Source organism: Epinephelus lanceolatus, chromosome 15, assembly GCF_041903045.1.
Source record: "Epinephelus lanceolatus isolate andai-2023 chromosome 15, ASM4190304v1, whole genome shotgun sequence".
NCBI classification, from domain to species: domain Eukaryota; kingdom Metazoa; phylum Chordata; class Actinopteri; order Perciformes; family Serranidae; genus Epinephelus; species Epinephelus lanceolatus.
Genome location: NC_135748.1, coordinates 34,198,777 through 34,219,543, shown reverse-complemented (window position 1 = coordinate 34,219,543; position 20,767 = coordinate 34,198,777). Strand labels below are relative to the sequence as shown.

Below are 20,767 nucleotides of genomic sequence, written 5' to 3'. Positions count from 1 at the left end.
GCTGTGTGAATGAATACACTCAGATTGCTTCATTGTTTAAAAGCCTTTCTGTTAAGATCTTCAGCAGTCATTTCATGCAACGCCTCTGCTGCTTTAAACCATCACAGTACTAATTTTATTTTAAGCTGGGATGCTGTTAACAGCCATATAATTATTCTAACAAATGGGCCTGACAGGCATAGTCACTGAGCAGGAGAGGAAAAAAATGAACTGCCTCTCTGATTGGCCAGAATTAGAACAGACCTCCTCCCCAAACCCAGAGAAGAGCCGGCATAACGCTCTCAAAGATCACACTCATTTCCTCACTTAACATGCGTTTAACACAGCATTCACTTAGAGCGCAGCACACTGACTGTGCTGCTCATACACAGAGTTGCTGCTGAATTTGCCGCAACCTGAAAGTGGTTGAATATTATCCACAAGGTGAGGACTATTTTTGGAAGCATTCATTTTTTATTTTATTCTTCTTCTTCCATGTTATGACTGCAGTAATCATTTTTCACCAGAGGATGTCACTGGTAGGAGTCTCTCCAATTTTTCACTCTGGAGAGATTTTTTGTGTGTGTGTGTGTCCACACTCCGCCTCCAGATAAAATGTGAATGATTTCATCTGATTCCTTGTGCGCTCTAATTTAAACAATTGTGAGTTATGCAGGAGGAGAGGCACGGACGCCATTTTGAATGATCAAGTATAAAAAACAAACAAATGAAATAAGCTGCAACACACATCCTTGGGTTAGAAGTATATTCTTTTAAAACAATTTTGAATTTAATCTGAAAAAGTAGAGCACCAAACAATAAAGTCCCCATAGCATAAAAGAGGCACTCCGTCCTGACTAACCAGTTCTGATGCAAATAGCTAAACAACGGATTGGCTACTGAGGTTTTTTTTTTTTCCTCAAAAGATCTTAGCTGAGAGGTAAAATGATTCGTCCTCTGTGTGTTTTACAGGGAATTTCATAGACATGAGAGGCACAAAGCAGTTCAGTAAATATGAATACACAATAAAAACAAAACACAAACACAATCTGAATACATACTGTATGCCAAAGCAAATAGAAGGCTTCACTTTCCCTTCACATTTTATGAGCATTCTGCACCGTTAAATCACAACAAATAAAATTACATGAAATCAAAGCTACATACACCTTCAGAAAGGGAAACACAAAATTAAAGCAGTGCACCTTTTTAAAATTCTTTTATGTAAACATGAGTGAACAAAGTGTTTTCTGATTTTGAAATCCATTCTCAAACTGGTAACAGAACCACTTGAAGATGTGAATACACTTTTTGTCTTTTCTTTTTTAAAGATGAGACACACGGTGTTAGCGATCAACACTGTGCTATTTTCGCCCTCGTTAAACCTCTGTTACGTCAACTGCAGACTTTTTACCTCTTAAAGAGATATAAACAATCCACATAAAAAGTTTTCAGAATTCAACACTGCAAAAATAGTTTAAATCATAAAAATACACGTATATATACAGAGAAGAAGTAATGCATTTGGTGAATGATTACTTACATTTTGAGCTGAAGCACAGTAATAGTCAACCAACTCACGCTGTTAACATCATTACTTTAGTATTACTTACAGTAAAGTGATATTGATTTATCCAGTTACACTTGAAATGCAAGAAAACATACTATTGACTGATCATCATAGCCCCTTGTATTTGTGTGCAACGTGTTTCACAAAATGAGAAATGTGAAAAAACGACTGGAATGTTTCAAAAAACCACAAGAGAACATAACATGTTTTACTCCCTTATTTTCACTGACCACGTCAGTTCAACATCAAAGATGAAAGGATGAAAGTGCATCGTCAAAACTCATAAAATGCTTATGGTCATCTGTATAAGAGAGAGAGAAAATAAAACGCTGTTTAATCAAAGCAAAGACATGAGATCAAAAGCAATGCCAGCGTGGCTCACTGCATAACTGCATCACTGCTGCATAAGTACAGATATACCATATAAATAGTAGTCAAATATTTACCAGTATCAATAAGTGCTCACGTTCTAATATATAAATACATCTTACAGTATTCATAATTACATATTAACTTCCTCTATTTTTGTGCAATAGCAAATCCCATGCATTTTTACCAAGATAAAAACCACAACATTTAGAAAAATGCAACATAAGAAACTTTTTTTTTTTTTTTTTAAGATTGTTTCACATAAATCAAGCTGCATCCGCCTGTCAGCAGAACTGACGGAACAAGAAAGAAAAAGCTTTTCTTTGAGCGAACTCACTGACAGCGCCGACACATCTGGATAAAGATTACCTCGACATTTTTCCGTATTCAGCAACAACCGTCTCATAACAAAATGATGAAAAGCAAAATAAAGGCACAGACCCTTGCCGCTTGATTAGAAGCACCAAACTGCACAAGAAGCGTCTACTTAAAATTTGGTCAGACTGTTTCATAATACACATACTTTTCCCCTTATAAATAGTCTTTATTTACTGCACTACTGCATCACACCTTGATATGATTACATTAAACAACAGTCTATTTTCAAAGTACACATACAGTAAAATACACTGTTTGTATGCATCTAAGAAGGAGTATATGTTAAGGACATTTGTACAGAATCCATAAATATAATTTATGTGCAATTGTACGCAAACTACTATGTCAAACAAAGGCATATTAGCATAATATCTTTCCATATTGCACCTGCACCCAATAATGATTCTCCACCTTGCAAGACATCCTGCTGCTCGTCCAATCATCATCAGTATCTGAAGAGAAGAGCACATCAGACAGGGCGGGTTTCTTCTTCACTGCGAAGGTTTGATCTCCACTCAGATTTCAGAGGAGCTGTCTGGAGTATGTGCAAGACCCGAGGAAGTGTTATTATATTGCCTCTAATGGGATAAAGATGAGGTTATGTGCCTAAAGGGCTGAGGACGACAAGGTTGCAGGTGTAGCAGAGGGGGCGTCTGTTCCTGGGTCGAATCAAGGAGACAGAAAAAGGGGAGTTTCAGTGAGGGTCCTCTGTGGTAATCTTCAATGAGGCGATGGCTTTCAAGCACGTCTGGACGTTCTCCTCCTGTCTGCTGTCCCCGACGCCGGGGTCGAGGCTTTTCTCCTGAGCGGCCTGATGGGAGGACAGCTGGATCAGGCCTCTGATGTCCTCTGATCCAGACTCGGGCCCATGGACAGATCCTTCCCTGCTGCTGCAGCGCTGGCCCTCGCTGCTCTGGGGGCTTGGCGCCGAAGAGGGGGTGACATCAGTGCTGGAGGAAGGCGGGGAGTGTAACATCTGGAGCCCTCCGACAGGAACGACTGGGAGCAAACTGTGGGCCTGCTGCTGGGAGTGAAGAGGGAGGTGGCTGAGGATGTTCTGGTGATGAGAACTGGCAGCACCAGGCAGACTGGAAGCCAAGCTGCTCCTTTGATCCTGAAACGACATATTGGCAGCGTTAGCAGCAGTTTCAACATTGCCAGGATCGTTTCTCATGTGAAAATATATTACAGTTTGCAAGAATGCGGAGAAGTGAGAAATATTGCATTAAGTAAACTTCAGACAGCACTTGGAGAACACATACGCTCACCACGCCTGCACAGTCTATTCAATCCGGTCGCAATCCATCCAATAAGGCCCAGTCCCGTTTCTTAATTTTACCCCATTATTTTCGAGCGCCACATTGCCCCTCAGAGCAGAGTTACAAGGGGTAGTGGTTGAAATCCTCCCCTATGAAATTGGACAACCCCCCAAGATCTTATACGTCATCAGTAGTCGCTGATGTTGGTGTTTTCCTAAACAGCTGCAACGAGTGTTGCCAGTTCACAACTGTTTCACTTCAACTTTTACTTTATCAATCAATCAAACAAGTCATATAAAAAAATAACACAGTTTCATTACCAGGCAACTGGGGGTGCTTTGTATTAGCAACTGGTGCTCCTACCCTGCCAGTGTGCATGTTAGAGGAGCGGTAACAAGAGCAGCAAAGGGGGGATGCGACGTAGAAATATGTCAAAATGCATGACTGTCATGCACAAATTGGCAATAACAATGTGATGTTAGCTAGGTAGCTACTGAGACTCTGCATTCTAGCAATTTTCTTTGTTTTGCTTGTTATAAAGAAAAGGTCCATAATACATTGAAACAACATTAAACTAAGATATCACGATGGTTATCATACTTTTAAAATCTTTCTTAACAAAGACAAGAAGTTTGTGGATTTCTTTTGTTGCCTGTGCTGCCATCTTGCCATTGATTTCTGACAACACTCGGTCTGAAGCGTGCCTCTGAAAAACCTTTCAGAGGGCAATATAGCCGTTACACTTCACTTTACCCCTCTATCCCAACAAGAATCATGACACTACCCCTAGATGTGAACATGCAAAATAGAGTGGTAACGGCTAAATGGTAGGGGTGAGCAATGTACTGGAATTGGGCCTAAGCCATGTGCTTTTCTATATTTCCGTTACTGTCAACATATCAAATGAAAAGACCAAAACCAGTAATGAGTTAGTTAGTTCTACTTCACAACTTGTCCTGTCTGCAGCACTTCGCTCTTAAAGATCGGGTCATGAATATATACTTTCATTTTTAAGCAAAGGCTAAATAACTTTTTTTATACAGCTGGGCACTGTAGTTTGTAGAAAAAAATCACAAAATACACATTTAACGCTCTCGTCACTAGAGCAACAGTGTGGCTTATTGATTAGGTTTTAAATTGTTTTTGGACAAGAATGGATTTCTATGGAACAGAGGAAGAAGAGGGATCAGACTACAGCTTTGATCAATTTATATTTAGTTTTGGTCTTTTCATGGGATTTGTTGACGAAATGGAAAATACAGTTTGTCATCAGTTTTAAATTTGTTATTCTAATTAATAAATACAAATTGAATGTTTTATCTGGATCCACATGTGCATCAAATTTTTTCAGTCAGGCAAGTGTAGCAGTGCATGAGACCATGTTTAGAAGTCCTTTTAAAATCTGGACTTTATACCAGATCATTATCCCTTGTTCTTTTGCCTATGGCCAAACTTCCCACTAATGTCATCCAAATCTAAAACCCTATTTGGCAGAGGTGTAGTTGAACTGGTTGCATAACATGTCATGATACATACCATCTCCATTTCAAAGGCTCCTTGTTGTTGAGCCATCTCCATCTTTGCCTGGTGTCTGGTTTTATCACCGCCGCCTTTGTGTTGGTGCGAGCCTCTTCGTGGTGAAACAGCTCTCAGCACGACCCTCTGCCGGCCTCTGACCGCGGACTCTCTCTTTCCAGCCATCTCTGTTCCAGGAGACATGGGTCGTTCAATTGAGCCTGGAGAGAGGTGTTGAATGGTTGTGAAGCTGGGAGAGCCAGGCCTCAGCGGGGAGGTGTCCCATCTGGGAGAGGAGCGACCTCGCGGGGAGAGTTCTCGCCTTGGAGATGGGTAACGCAGACGTGAAGGAGAGGGCTCCCTGATGGGAGACTCCCAGCCAGGAGAGAGCAGACAAGAAGAGTAGGGATCAAACAGGAAGCTGGCCTGGTCTGGAGACAGCATAGTGAGAGAGTCTTCATCCATGGACTTCTCTCTCTGGTCTGTTGCAAGGACCGATCGATGGTCGGAGCCCGTCCACCTGCCAGAAGACTGTTGGCGGATATCGGTGCCAGGCAGAGAGGTGAGGGAATAGCCATGGATAGCAGCGGTGGCTGTGACTGACAGGGAAGTAACTCCACATGGCTGAGGACTCGTGCTTCTTGAACGCAGCTTTGGAGTGGAGTCACCCTCATATTCATCGTCCTCCTCCTCGTCTTCATCGATTTCGTCAACTTCTTCGTCCATGCCGTCAGAGTCCTCTGCGTCTGAGAACTGGTGTTTGGTTGTGACCACCACCTCTGTCTTGGACTCTTGTTGGCTCTCGTCCACTTTAAAAGACAAACACATCAGATCAGTTAGATTTATTCTGCTGAAATTCACACACGTTTAAGAACACTATACATGTCAGTATCTTACCATGTTCCTGTATCTCCGTGTCATCCATTGTCACCGACACTCCCAGTTCAAGACATTTCTTCATGTGCGCCTTTGACTTCATATGTTTAGTCAGGTTTCCTGTAAAAAGACAAAACAAGTAATAAGTGAGTTACCAATTCTCCCTTTGTCCTTAAAGCCCCTGACACACCAAGCTGACAGTCGGCCGTTGTTCAGTGTAGAGCTGTCGGTGCGTATGTCACCCTAATTTTTGTGATGTTCCGCACCATTGGCATAAGTCAGCCCATGTCAACTTGTCGGCTGATTCAGAGGGTTGAATAGGTGGCGGAGACAGCAGAGTCCATTGGTGAATGAAATCACACTGATTGGCAGTTCAGCCCAGTGCATGAGAAGAGAAACAGAATAAAGGAAAGCAAACAAATGACTAAAGTCAAGAGGGCGTGAGATCAAAACAAACGTGTTATTTTAAGTAAGATTATTTTTGAGCAGAAACGGTTCATAATTGTCTGCTTTATTGTTTGCTAGCGCAAGGTAAATATCCTTTGATTTTTCAACATCAGGTTGTGTTAATTAATGTGCTAACTGGCTAACCAGTGTCTTGAATCCATCCTCTCCATCTTCCGGTTTCCTTTTTTGAATGACAAATACAGACTGCAGTCGCCTGCTGCTACAGAGTTATTTCCCCTCACGCAGGTGCATAACGTACATGCTAGTTGGCTGTTGGCTGTAGTCTTTTTGGTGCGTTTAAGGCAATGTGAGGCGATGCAAAAGTTGGCCTTTGTCGCCACTAGTTCTTGGGTGTCGGTTTGGCATGTCAAGACCTTAAAGAAGCAGATTTGTTTTTAACAGATTTTCACCTACAGTTTATGTTCCCAAATACCCCAAGTTGTTTGCCTACGACAAGAGGACACTGATCAGTTTTAGTCCAGTTCTGAAAATTCTCCCAGAAATAAAAAAAAAGTAAAGAGAAATAAAAGAAGATGGTGCAACTGAGCAGCTCATTTTGCACCATAGTGGCTCTAACTAGAGGCAAAAACTACAGAGCACTTACTGCTGCTTTCAATGGTATTTTCAAAAAACACAGAATTTTTGTAATTTTTAGCTTTTGTCACTATTTTTCTAACCTAAATAAACACACTCCCATTGGTTTTTATGAAAACCGTAAATCATTAGTCTTATGTATCATCTATCACTATTAAGGAGCCTCACCTTTAGTTTTGAAAGCAAAGTTGCAGACCCTGCAGATGTACGGCCTCACGTCTGTGTGGGTCCTGATGTGTTTCTTCAGCATGCTTGGCTTCTTACAGCGAATACCACACTCCTCACAAATGTATTTCCCCCGGCCTCGACCTCTGACGTACACATAGTCTTCATTGGACTTGTACCTGAAAGACAGAAATGTAATGAATAAATCCATAAAACAGTCCTGAATAGGTAAAAACAGCTCAGGCGGATAGTTAGCATGTGCGCTAACATCCTAATATAGCTGCTGTATTTGCTGTCAGCTGAACTGACAAGTGTTATGATAACTAATATCTTGACTGACCCTCCCTCAAAGATCTTAATGCGTGTTGGCACTGTTTGGGTTGTGGAAGCCTCCCTCTCTTTCCACTCCTCCTTGGCAGTTTTCACTCTGCAGCTGATGTCTTTCACCTTCTTCCCGTAGGTGATGTCCACCTCTTTGGGCTCCGGTTTCCTCTGCAGCTGAATCAGATGAACAAACATTTTGTTAACATCCATTTTAAGTGGACACCGTATTGACAAGGTAACCTGATGCTACCAATATTGTATGTCAAACATGGCGTTACACAGCATGTTTTGCAAACATGAATTATGCTGCTGCTGGGCAAAAAACAGTACAGGTATCTCACATTTTGTTGATTTTCATGACTTTATGTCCACAAAGGCATAAAATACCAAGCATGATTTGTTTTTGTTATATTTTATCAATTTTATCAACGAAGAAAAACATCCCTCTGCCAAGACAGATGATATTTACTTGAATAAAATTTTGGTGAGTGGTATTCTCCCTGCCAAGATAGCTTTTTTTGCAAACAATAAATACAGGACAAGTAATGAATCAAAGTGTATAATGTCTAACTAGCACAAGGCAAATGGTTCCCAAAAAAAGTTGCCAATAGCAACTGAACCTTCTGCCAAAAGATTTGTGCAGTTTGCCAAATTCTGGGTAATAAGGTCCTTTAAACTTTCTTTGTTTCAAACACTTATCTCTTGCTAACACGACGGGCTACCAAAGTGGAAAACTGCCCAATGCAGCTTGATTCTAAGTATTTGCCTAAAGAAATAGTGACACTAGCAAGACCAACTAAATATGTCATCAACAGGGCTCCACTCTTAATGTCAGGAACAAATGTTTTTTAATGTTTAAGGGGGACCTATGATGCTTTGCCATATATAGTGTCTTATATATAGTGTTACAGTGAGGGATGTTCATTTTAAAACTGAGCAAGAACTTTAGACCGTTGTGAATACTCTGTTTTCAACCTTTTGTTTTACAGTATGATGCCATAGTGTGTCAGTGTGCCGCATTTTTTTATATCTGTTCCTTGATTTCGGATCATATTCCTGTCCAGTCGTGTGAAGAGGCTTTTGTTGAAGATTTTTAATGGGAGACAGTGCTGGTATTCTCCGTTACAGTCATTCCCTGGCTGCAAGTACAATGCATACATACATGTGGCTACATGCTAACGTCAGGGAACATGTAATCTTGGTTGCTGATGTTGTAAATTTCTTTCAGATTTTCGATCAAAAGCTTTTATTAGTGATTTTTCATGGTAGAAAGTGGTGCTATTTTCCATTACAGTCATTCCCTAGCTGCAATAGAGTGCTCAAGCATTGCCCTGGTTCTCTCATCAAAAACCAATGGGATTTTTCCATTGGATTTTGCAGCAAAGAAGCTCTGTGGCAAACAAACATTTATGATACTTACACATTTTGTTCACCAAGACAATCTTCACAAATGAACACCTCTTTCATGATTTTTGAATCGTAAATGCAGTCGCCAGATTTAAAAAGCTAACGTAAGTCTATAAACGATCCAAACCATGGTCGCATAACTTAAAGTTCCTACCACAACACGACTGTAAACCCGTGTTTGGTGTGATGACGCTGTGTAGTCTCATTTAGCCACTTTTTATTTTAGACATCTAACCAAAAACCCAGTGACTTTGACACGAGGAAACCGGGAGTGCTAAACTAATTTCTGGGTATTAGTACTCATTCCTGAAGCACTCTATGATGGTACAGAGATGCTGAGATACCAAGGACCTGGAAACCCTAACCAATTAGAGCAGAATGGGTTTTTTTGGAGGGGGGCTTTTTTTTTTTTGGAGGCGCTAAATGGAGCATTTCAGACAGAGGGTGAATAAAGGTATTCCAGTGCAGACAGTATGAGGAAAATAAAGTGCTTTTTGATCATTAAAGCATGTAAACATGTTCAAGTAGAAACCCAAAATACATGTATGAACCTGAAAATGAGCCTAAATGTCTCCTTTAAGACAATCATGTGCTTTAGAAACAGTGCAGAGATGGGATTATTTTCTCACCTGTTCCATGGTCTGCCTCCACAGGATGAGGGATGACACCAATTTCCCCGTGCCAGGCTGACACATGGCAGCCACGGTGTATATAACCTTGTCTCCCCTCTGTTTGGATCGCAGCAGAGCCAAAGCAGTACTGGTACTCAGCTCAAGAGGGTTGGGGTTGTGGGAACTCACACACCAGGTGGCGTACACCGAGGAGAAAGGGGCGTTGCTGTGAGAGCAGCTCGGCTTGGTGTAGTTGAGATAACACCAGCTCACACCTGTCGTCGTGCGAAGGCTTGGAAACTGAGATAACAGTCTTGAATGCTCGGTGTGTGAGATCAGGATGTCTTGACTGGTAACCAGCTGTGCCACCATATCCATCTGCACTCGTTTCTCCATGCCAACTTCTTTCACTTCACTGACTGATATCATGGAGTAGGGAGGTGAGCTGGTTTCCAGGGAGCTACTTTCCATAGCTGACTCAACGCCGTGGTCAGTGGCCTCTGTCACTTTTTGTTGAAGTGTGATAAATTTACTCATCTGTGAGTCATCCTGAGCATGAGGTGTGGATGCACCCTGCATCTCTGACCTGTGCCCCTTCTCTTCGCTCAAATTACATTTTCCCAACTCCACAGCACTCAGCTCCTCTACTATCTGTCCAAACATTCTTTCCTCTTTCACTCGTTTTTGCTGCTTGACCTCCATGAAAAGGTCCAGGCTGCTGGCAGGGGATAGCATCCGTTTGTTCGTGCCACCACTGGAGGCGTTAGTGGTTGAGATAGTTCTGGAGGTCAGAGAGAGAGGGATGCCGGTCTTGAGCTTAGCTGATGACAAATCAAGGGCTTCAACATTGAGGGTTTGCGTCGAAGGTGGTCTGGAATAAGCTGATGCATTATGAGAATCTCCAGACAAATGCGAAATCTGATTCTGAGAGGTGGACGTGGTGGAGCTAACACTTTCATACTGATTGTCGAAAATCTGTGATACTGAAGTGTATGTGATACTGCCGTAGGATGGTACATGAGTCTGTATTCTTACAGGAACTAAAAGGCTCGGATGTGACAGCTGGGGGAATGTATTCCCGGCAGAGAATATTGGCAAAGTATGCGGCAGAACAGCAACTGCTGTGAATGGAGGGGAGGTGCTGCTGAGGTACTGCGGGAAAACTTGTGATGGGACTTGTGTTACCTCAGTGTCCATATTCAGTGACTCCTGTCGCACCAAGTTTCCCCTCCTTCTCTCCCTCACAGCCGAGTGGCTGGAGCTAATGTCCACGTGTCTAACTTTGGATGTTGGAGAAAGGCTGCCATAGTCAAATGATATGCTGCGTACCTCCGGGAACTCCTTGCGCAAGTTACACGGCGCCTGCTCTGAGGAGGAGCGTCTCATTTCATGTTGTTGACGCTGGTTGAGCACAGAGAGGGAGTGCCCACTCCCTGGCACCGCTAAGAGCTCTAGAGGTTTGCCAAATTCATCCTGCCTGGCTGGGGAGACTGACTTCAAACTCTCCTCCCTGTCAAAGGAGAAGGTGGAGCTATAAGATAAGTTGCTGTCTTGGCTCGGGCTGCGGGAGAGGCTGGTGCAAGCAGACTCGAAACTAGATTCACCAGAGGAGTGCTCGATATCAGCTAAGCGTAGCCTTTTCTTCTTTGGAGGGAGCTTTTCTGGAGGGAATTGTGCTAAAGTTTCACTCCTCTGAGGCCACTGAAACTCCTCCACGTGCTTCTCTGGCTCCTTCACCTGCACCTCTGGAGCTTTTTCTGGACTGTCAGGCTCTACTGTGACCCTAATTTCTGGGACTTGTATGTTGGGCTGCCGCACAAGTTTGGGGCCAATCTGAAATGATTGCCTGCTATCACTCCTCTCCAGCTCATACAATTCACTTGCTTCCATAGCTTGAAATGAAGAAATACTTTCCTGTCTCTGCCCGTGATACTTGTATGATTCTGACTGTTCAGAATGGGGCCTGTTTATGGAGTTTGTGTGCTGGATAACAGATATTACATTCCCTAAAGTTTTCCGAGCGGACATTTCAGGGCTTACTGATATGTCCATATCGCACCTGTCCATCTGCGTGAGCATACTTGAAGAATGTCCTTTTCCTAATGCCATAATGCCCACAGCAGCTTGTTTTACATCATAGTCCTTACTTGAATCAAACATTTCTTCACACTGTTCACCCTCATATTGACCTGGCAGATCCTCCTCTTCCCTCTTCTCTTTCCGACGCTTCCGTGTTGCCAGCTCCATCGCGTGTCTCTGATGGCTCATATTAGATGCCACAGAAGGGTAATTTTCCATTTCCAATCCTGAGGGTGAAATGCCACTCTCGCTTATCTTTCCGTGGCTGTCTGCGTCTGCGTGGCCGTCGTGTGGGGAGAGTTCGAAAGCAGCTTGCCGCCTGAGTCTCCTCATGCCCCCGGTGCTCACTCTCTCGTCAAAAGAGTGGCTGCCTCTGAGGGCTTGAGGCATAGTCAGACACACTGCTGAGGATGTCGGCATTGAGTTGCTTCTTATCAGCGTCCCCACATCAGGGCCAGTGTCTAACTGCGGTTCTTTCACCTCCTCCCTCATGAATGACTTGGTGTTTATTTTGATTGACTCGACCGTGTCTTTTTCTTGGGTGAAAACGCGGGAAACACTTTTCTCCGAGCATCTTCCTGTATATTCACTTGAGTCTGTGCTGCAGGCCACAAAAGCTGCCGTCTGTTTAGGGCTTGGCCTGTAGCACTTCCCAAACATAATTTCTTGGTAGGACTTTGCGTTTGTGTTTGGAGGACCGGTCTGGTGCTCAGTGCTCTCAGATCGCGAGAAGTATCCGGAGTCCGTGCTGCCCTTGCTGGACTGACTCGGGAGGGACAGATTGTGTTCAGAGTCGCTGCTTCTTTTTTCAGACAGCCGAAGTGCAAGCCTCTGTTTGATCGTGCAAGATTGCATTGCACGGCTAGCCTCGGCAGCAGCGAGAGGTGCATTGATTTCTTGGGGCTGGGATGAACCATCCTGAGCTGACATCAACGTGGCTCCCTTTTTCTGAGCAATGAGATTTAGTACTTTTACAGCAGTGTTATCTGATCCCTCCACTGGAGAGTCCAGCAGCAGCAGCGGGTCGTTAAGAGTGTCCTCGTCTGTGTCCGTGCTTTGCTCAGCATCAGAGAATAACTCTCCTTCCCCTTCAAAAGACCCCTGGTCCGTGTTGGCATTGTAAGAACCAAGTTCTGAGAGTGGCACTGTTCCAGCTTTGACAGAGTGAGCGTGGGACTTTCTGTGTTTGTATAAATTACTCTTGGTTTTGAAGGAGAATCCGCAGGGGACACACGGATAGGGCCGTTCCCCGGTGTGTGAGCGAATGTGTTTCTTAAGCACGCTGGGTTTGGCACATGCCCTTCCACAGTAATCACAAACATACTTCCCAGGCTTTTGTGGTTTCTGCTCCACCTTACACACAGCCTCTGACATCTGATCCATCCCTGACTGGGAACACTGTTGTTGGACTTCGGGTGAACCGGTGGACTTCCTGTGTGACACAGGTGCAGGGGACTGTGCAGAAACTAAATGACCCACAGCTTTCTGTCTGCCAATGGGAAACTGTTTTGTGGACTGTAGTGGAAACGAAGACACCTCATAGTCTTGATGGCTTGTGGACTGGGTTTGGGAGTGCTGATCTTCTAATTGCAGTGATTTCCCTGAGTCAGACATTTCTTTGAAACCACATGTGTCTCTGCTCTGACCTTCTTGCAGTTGTTGGTGCCACCCCTTGCCTTCCAATTCAACTGATGGACTCCTCCTAGTCTGCGCTGCCTCTGAGGTGCTTTTTTTCTGTGCAACAACATTTCTGTCCTGACCCTCAGTGGAGCTTTTTACCCCTGCAGTAGTTTCAAGTGACTCCATGAATCCAATGTCACCTTCTTTGGGATCGATTTTCAAGGACACTATCTGTTATGTAACTGTAGTGATATTAACATACATGTGAACTGATTGCAGGGAAGGGTCACCTGAAAGAAATCAGACAGAAAGTGTAATTAGACAAATGTACATGTATGAAAAAACAATTCTCTAAACTAGTACAACATAAACATGCACAAGAGGGTTATCCAGACAAAATAATGCAAAGAAAACAATCAATTCCTCGGTTTAATGTGAGTTCAAATCGCTTTCTTTGAGAGTGAGAGCTATTCAAGGCCGTTACCCAAAAGTTCTTCTAATAAAATTGCAGTATAAAATTCATAATGAGCTCCATCACAGCAGGAATGGAAAAACATAAATTTCTCTCTAACAGCCTCTAAAAAACAAAGGTGCCTCGTGTCAGCTCTGGCAGATGCCCCTGTGAACGTGCACAGATGTGTGTAGGTGTTTTAGGCTCATGCTTACTTAGTGCAGTATGTGTGTCATGAATGGTTTTATGTGTACGAGAGTTGAATAGGAATCTAATCTTTCATTGCAGCATCTTTCAGCAATCTCGAATGTCACTTTTATTAAAATATTTACTGTTTTAAAGCTGCAGTTGGTAACTTTTATGAAAAATAACTTGTTGTATTTGCTGAAATTGTCACTGTTTTCACACAGCAATTAATAAAACAGATAATCTGGAAAAAAATATTTTCCTCTGCTCAGTCTATTGCCTTGTAGGGCTTCTAATGGTACTGTACATGAATGAAAACGACCAATCAGAGCCAAGGAGGCTGTAACGCAGCTGTCAATCATGTCATTCGCTGTCAAATTAGTAGTGCTGAATATGAATCAAGATTCTGTCACTGCATTGCATATTTCTCACCTCAAATGTTTTATAAACATATTTTAGTGTACTGTTTAGCTGTAAAATGAGAAAGCCTGCTCCTGCTGGTGGACGGTACTTCGGTTGACTTTTCCAACATGGCGGCTGGGTCACAAACTCTTATTTTACAGCTAAACAGTAGGCTACACTAAAACATGTTTCTGAAAACATCTGAGGTAAGATATAGGCAATGCAGTAACAGAATCTTCTTTCATATTTGATCAGCGCTGCCTACTTTGACAGTTTGACCGCAGTTGACGAACAGTGCTTCACATGATTGACAGCTGCGTTAGAGACTCCTCGACTCTGACTGGTTGTAGATTCTAGCAAATGCCATTAGAGGCAGTAGAAAAAGGAGCAGGGACATGGTATTTTTCACAGGCTATCTGTCTTACTTACTTCTTTCAGAACACAGTAACAGTTTCAGCAAATATGACAAAAAGTTATTTGAGCTAAAGTTACCTACTGTAGCTTTAAGTGCAAATATCTGTATATGAGTTAATGAATCATTCAGGACAACTATTATTAATATATTTTGAAAAACTACCGGTATTGTAATCTTAGCTGTGAAATATCCACAATATGGTTCTTTTGTCATCCAGTATTCCAAATTTAACTTGTCAGTTTTAATTTCACTTGTTAGGTTTTAATCTAAACTCCAATAGAAGTGTGTAGGCCAAAAAATGTGAAAAGGATCTCAAATAAAATACTTAAAACTCTACACTGCAGACAATGGGAGCTTGTGAGTAAAAAGTATGGTATGTGTGGTCATGCATGCCAGCACACACAGGTGACACTGTTACTGTAGATCATGGGCAATGAAGTGTGATGAGTACCTGTGCCCCCTTTTAATGTGACATCTACATAAAATACATAAATATTATACTAATATTATACTATACTATACTATACTATACTATAATCCAGTGCCAGGATCACATCATAACACATTCAGGTCTCTTGTGGGATTCAGACCCTTAAACCTGTCTGTGTTACTGGTGTCATCGTCTCCACACTGGGCTGCAGGGGACCACGTACTGCCCTGCACATAAACACGCCGGACTCCAGCGAGAAACCTCATCATCCCCGCGGTTAAAGTGGATTGCTTTTGCCGCTACACTTTCGTTTCATACCAAGGGGATGGGTCTCTGAGGGCACGTCATTTCCATCTTCTCAGTATCAAATGCTGTGTCCTCCCTAACGAGGTTATGTAAGATTATCTGGTTCAAACCCTCTGAGTTCCCCTTAATTAGGACATCCTCCGACTCGCACTCTCTTTCTCTCACTCCCTCTCTTTGTTAGCGCACCACACACTCCTCAGGCATTAACCAGAGGATATGAATCCAAGGTGACTCTCGAGATGCCAAGAGATGCTTGAAAGCAGCTGTACGGATGATAATCTCCCCCCTTTTTCCTTTTTTTTTTTTTTTTTTTTTTTTTGCCCCATTGCCTGTTTTGGCTGTTTATGGTTCAGTAGCTCTGCTCTCGTACAGATTTGAGGGCTTCTTCCAGAGCACGATAGAGAAAAGATAATGAAGGATGGCGAGGACTGCCTCAGATTGGAACGATCCATGTTTCAACAGGGAGGTTTACTGAGGTAAACTAAGTGGGGTGCCTGGGGGGTAACAAAATTCAGAGGCCTGGTAGGGAGCTCCCCTTCAAGGTCGGTCTGACCTCATTGCTTAGTTTTCCATCCTCGGTGAGCTCCGAGTGGAGGGAAGGGGAATATGGGTGCAGAGTGACAGCGAGATAAGACCCTCAGAAACAATGCATACCTTTGAACTAAGCACGATAGAGAGGCAACAGAGCCGACATATTCAGAGTCTCACTGACAAGTCAACAGATTCATACTTTTTTTTGTATCCCACAGACCATTCACTGCAAATTTCTCTCACTCCCGGCAACAAGCTCTAACCTATACAAAAATATATGACACAGCAGCAATGACGTGCAACAACAGGAGGCAGGTGGGTGGCAGTAGGTGTGTTTCAGGACGATTGTGGGCTGACTGTGGTACAGTATGTCCGCATGGATGGAGAAATGACTTTATGGTGAGATTTATGTGAACGGCAGACATTCGTGGGACACATCCCTTACTGCTTTCCACACACGAGAGAGGACAATGAGCAAACAAATGCTGGCCACGGAGAGCATCGTTATGCCGCTGCATTACATCATTAGAGGCTAAGTTGGCCATTAAAGGGAACAAGCATGAAGCCTCACGCTGACAACAAATCCATAAATATCATAAGGAGATGACCGGCTTCAGAGAAACTGGATGGTAAAACCCTCTGTGGTGCTCTAACAGCAACATAGCACATAGCATGCAGAATCAATCAACAGCTCTCACTGTGATCAGAATGACATAAAGCACACGGTCAGATGAGGGGGGAAAAAAAAGCCTTGGCTCATACAGCAGCTGACATTCAGATATCAAATATAATCCTCATACAAACCTGACATTTGAATAGTCCCCTGTCCCATATCGACAGTCACATGTGACATTCCTCATGCTGCATAGTCCGTTTCTCCATTCTCCTCATGTCGGGGTAACAATAATGAAATAAATTAGCAAGGTAAAGTCCCATCAGTCATGAAGCTGCTGGCTGACTGGGTGTACATTAGAAGATCTATTGATGCGAGCTAGTCACCAGAGAAAATACCCAACCGTGACGTGCGGACCCAGGCACAAAAATAGCAAAGGGGCCCTGGGAGGGATTACACAACAGCCCACGTTTAAGGACGCTTTTCCTCTCTCTCACTGTGTTTCAAAGCACAGCAGCAGCTGCCTCACACTACACACAAAGTGGGGAGTCAGATATCATGATGCAAAGAGCTAAACATCACCTTTCTTAGACAGCCCAAGTCCATTCATCCCCAGATTGAGTCATTTATTGTAGCCTGATATCGTGTCATGTAGGTGAAGAAACAAATTCATTCAGGTACTTGTATTATGATCTATACAAACCAGTCGGACAGAGTATGTGAATATAAGTAGAGCAGAATAGAAATGCAAAACTGACGAGTGCTTTGAAAGACACTAATCACACGGTGCAGCCGCTCTGAATATACATTTCCTACAGCGTGGTCCTATTCAGTTTGTATATAGAGAGGAGCTCAATGAAAAGACAGCATGTGGCTGACTGTGAGGGTGCTGCAAAAATTAGACATGTTCTCCGAATCCTGAGACACCCACAGCCTGTTCAGAGCCAGTTCTCTCCCATCACGACAGGATTCGCTTTGTGAATGGAGAGAGTCGTGATGAGGGTGTCATTAACACGGCAAAAAAACTAGGACAATACTGCAGATTATGTGCAGCTGCAAACCTCATCCTGTGAATCAGATGTATGAGTTCAGTGTGACATGGTGCTATTACAGCCTCTACATTAACTTCTTCTCAGTAAATACTTCCTTGTTACATGACTAAAAAGGTGAATGCTGTATTGACACTATTTCTATGAGCCCAAAGCCACAGACTGTATTGTTATTTTCAACAGAAGACTGTCAAGTAAATAGTTTTATTATATTAAAAATTGAGACTAATTGCATCATTAAGAATATTATACATAGCATTACATTTCAGTGACATTATTAAGTTGTTAATTTTGTTTTCGGTTGTCGCTTCTTACATAATCTTATGTGATTTCTCCTGTTTACACAGCACAAAACCTCTGATGTTTCCTGATCAACAAGTTATTTCAGATTTCTGTGGACAGCACTCACAGGAAGAAATGAGCCGCAGAGGCAACTAACACATTTGGAAACAAGTACATTGCCTCAAATACATTGACTAAGTTCACTTTACAAGGTATTTGTACATTGAGTCTTTTCATTTTGTAGTACTTTTTTTTAATACCACCTCATTTAACAGCTAAAATAACAGTTACTTTTTAGATATTTTACAAACTGTATAATGAGCTTTTAAGAATCACAATAGTTTAAGATTGCACTATGTAACATTGTACTGTATAAAGTAGTTGAAATAAGCTCCATTGCGACTCTCTACACCTTCAAATTGCTACTTACATATTCAAGCAAGAGTGTAACTTTTGTCAGACTACAATTAAATGCCAGAGATGTGGACTCGAGTCACATGATGTAAAATCGAGTTATTCTCGAGTCACAAATTTGATGATTTTAGCATCCTGACACACCAAGCTAACCATTTGCTAGTGTCTTTGAGCCTAGTTTTTGTGGTATGTCCCGCACCGTTGGTACTAGTCGGCCCTTGTCGACTGTTTTTCAGTCAATTCAGCATGTTGAATCAGCTGCGGAGTCTGTCGGTGAATGAAATCACTCTGATTGGCAGTACAACTCGGTGCACAAGAAGAGAAACAGGAAGTGAGGAAAGCAAACAAACAACTTAAGTCAAGAGGGAGTGAGACCCAAACAAGTGTGTTATATTAGATAATATTATTTTTCTAGCCATTGACATTTTAAGCAGAAAAGGTTCGTAGTTGTTTGTGTTATTGTTTGCTAGCACGTTTTTTTTCAACATTGGGTTGTGTTGTTAATGTGCTAACTGGCTAACTAGCATCTTCAGTCTGTCCTGTCAGGCTTCTGGTGTCTCTCTTTGGATGACACAGGATGATACAGACTACTGCCACCTATTGGTATGGGGAGTTATTTCTTCTCACGCAGGTGCAGGATGCATGTCTGGGTTGTAGTCTTTGCGGTGTGTTCAAGTGCAACTTTTTGGCTGAGTTACAGGTGGCGTGAGGTGAGGCAACAGTCGGCCTTTTGACTTGACAAAATCAAAAAGACTTGCAACTCAAGTTGGACTTTAACACCAATGACTCATGACTTCATTTTGACTTGAGCCTTTTGACTAGACAATACTTGATACTTTCCCCCAAGCAAGTTTATTCAAAAAGTGTGCTATTTCCTGAATCTGCTAGCATTAACACTATTTCATTTGCAGCAAGTCGACACTTGTGTCACCAATTTGACTAATCTAGTCAAGTTGCAGGAGAAAACCATAAAGAACTAACATTATGTTAATAAGCAGCAGTTGGAAAAAATGATACCAAAGAAAAATTTGTTCAAATACAAAAACTTCTTGATGGTCAACAAAAACAAATTACAGTTTGCAAAACATGTGGGTCGAAAATTACAAACACGACAACTTCCAACAAACTTGTTTTAACAAATAAATTCACTTTTTAAAAAAACATTCATGATTCATTTAACTTGATATTACGCTGTTAAAATGGCAGTACATTTGGTGTGGAGCGCGTTATGACTTGTTTAGGACTCAGGACTTGAGTGCACAGACTTGGTCTCACCTCTGCTAAATGTTAACATGTAGCATAACTGTTGTAGGAAAGCATCATTAAAGTCAGCAAACTGACTCAGTAATGCAGTTATACAATGATATGTGGGTAATTTTACTTAGTAAAAGGATTTGTGTGCTTCGACCACTGCTACTGTAAGTACATTTACTTACTGTGATTTATAGGTACTGAGTATTGCTGTTTGCATTTTGTAATTTCAGATTGACACATAATAGCTTTTTGCTCCATCACATGTATTTGACTGGTGCAGTTACTCTGCAGATAAAGATTTTAAATATGAAACATATGTGATTTTAGATTAAACTACAGTATATAAATAGTCTGCCTGAGCACCACCTGGACCAGCCACAGGTAAAACAAGACAACTGAATTTTTAGTTTTAAGTGATGGTTAGATACCTGCTAAAATCTGTCCATCCATCACAGTTTTTTAGAAGCTGCTCTGAATACAACAAGCTGAGCCTTTCCTTTGATTTTAATGGATTTATGGTCACTTTAGTCAATAATGTTGAATCTTTCTTCATCCGAAGCGATGGTTGAAAAGGCCACAGGGTGTCGTCTTCTGTACTGACTGTAAAGCCCCTTGAGGCTAACGTGTGATATTGGGCTGTTTAGATAAAATTGACTTGTGTGAAACTTTGGCCTTCCAACACAATATAATTTACACAACTATAAATACCTCACCCGCTTTGACCATCCTCCTCGGTTTCACTCGGTGCCACTGGGTGAGAACAACTGGGTGCCTCTATGAATAGGAGTCCTTGGCTTTGGGCTGCAGCTGAGGCGTATTTAACAGAGGTCTTTCTCTTAACATAAAGCTTACGCTGCAGAACAACGGCTTTAAACTTATGTAACCACTTATAGCTGAACTTCACCTCTGAGTTCAGAACCCTACCCAAATGGGAAAGCCTTTATTTCCTGCACGGCACAACTGTAATTTCACAGTGCATTTCCCTTTGAAAACTGCATCTCGCTGTGTGCCAAAAAAGCAGTGAATGCAGAGACTGTGTATTGACAGAGTCCGTCCACGGTATGGAATTGCAGAGAGCTATTATTAGCCCCTAACAAGCCGAAGATGAAGTTGAAGCTAACTAACTGCAGTGCAGCTGAGATCCATTATGCTGTATTCAGTATCTAGAGGAGCGGCACTAAAATGGCTGATACTCAATGTGCAGTGAAGGTCAAGTCGCCCATCTCTATAAATATAATGGT

General features: G+C 42.3%; 1 protein-coding gene across 1 annotated transcript; it reads right to left on the bottom strand.

Annotated features, from left to right (window-relative positions):
- Window positions 1–2,411: 2,411 nt before the first annotated feature.
- On the bottom strand, window positions 2,412–17,011 carry hivep2b (HIVEP zinc finger 2b). The gene is made up of 7 exons (XM_033642774.2): window positions 16,719–17,011; window positions 9,513–13,483; window positions 7,493–7,650; window positions 7,156–7,331; window positions 5,968–6,066; window positions 5,092–5,879; window positions 2,412–3,410 (listed from the first exon to the last, which is right to left on the bottom strand). Exons 2-7 carry the CDS (start codon window positions 13,377–13,379, stop codon window positions 2,991–2,993), a joined length of 5,508 nt encoding a protein of 1,835 aa, XP_033498665.2. The 5' UTR covers window positions 13,380–13,483; window positions 16,719–17,011; the 3' UTR covers window positions 2,412–2,990.
- Window positions 17,012–20,767: the final 3,756 nt, after the last annotated feature.

What these genes read in the sequence shown, in the direction of transcription:
- hivep2b (XM_033642774.2), bottom strand. Translation starts at nt 13,379, where the DNA reads ATGGAGTCACTTGAAACTACTGCAGGGGTAAAAAGCTCCACTGAGGGT. An exon ending in GGAGGCAGACCATGGAACAG is followed by an intron (nt 7,651 to 9,512) that starts GTGAGAAAATAA and finishes CATCTGATTCAG; the next exon opens with CTGCAGAGGAAACCGGAGCC. An exon ending in CTTTGCTTTCAAAACTAAAG is followed by an intron (nt 6,067 to 7,155) that starts GTGAGGCTCCTT and finishes GTCTTTTTACAG; the next exon opens with GAAACCTGACTAAACATATG.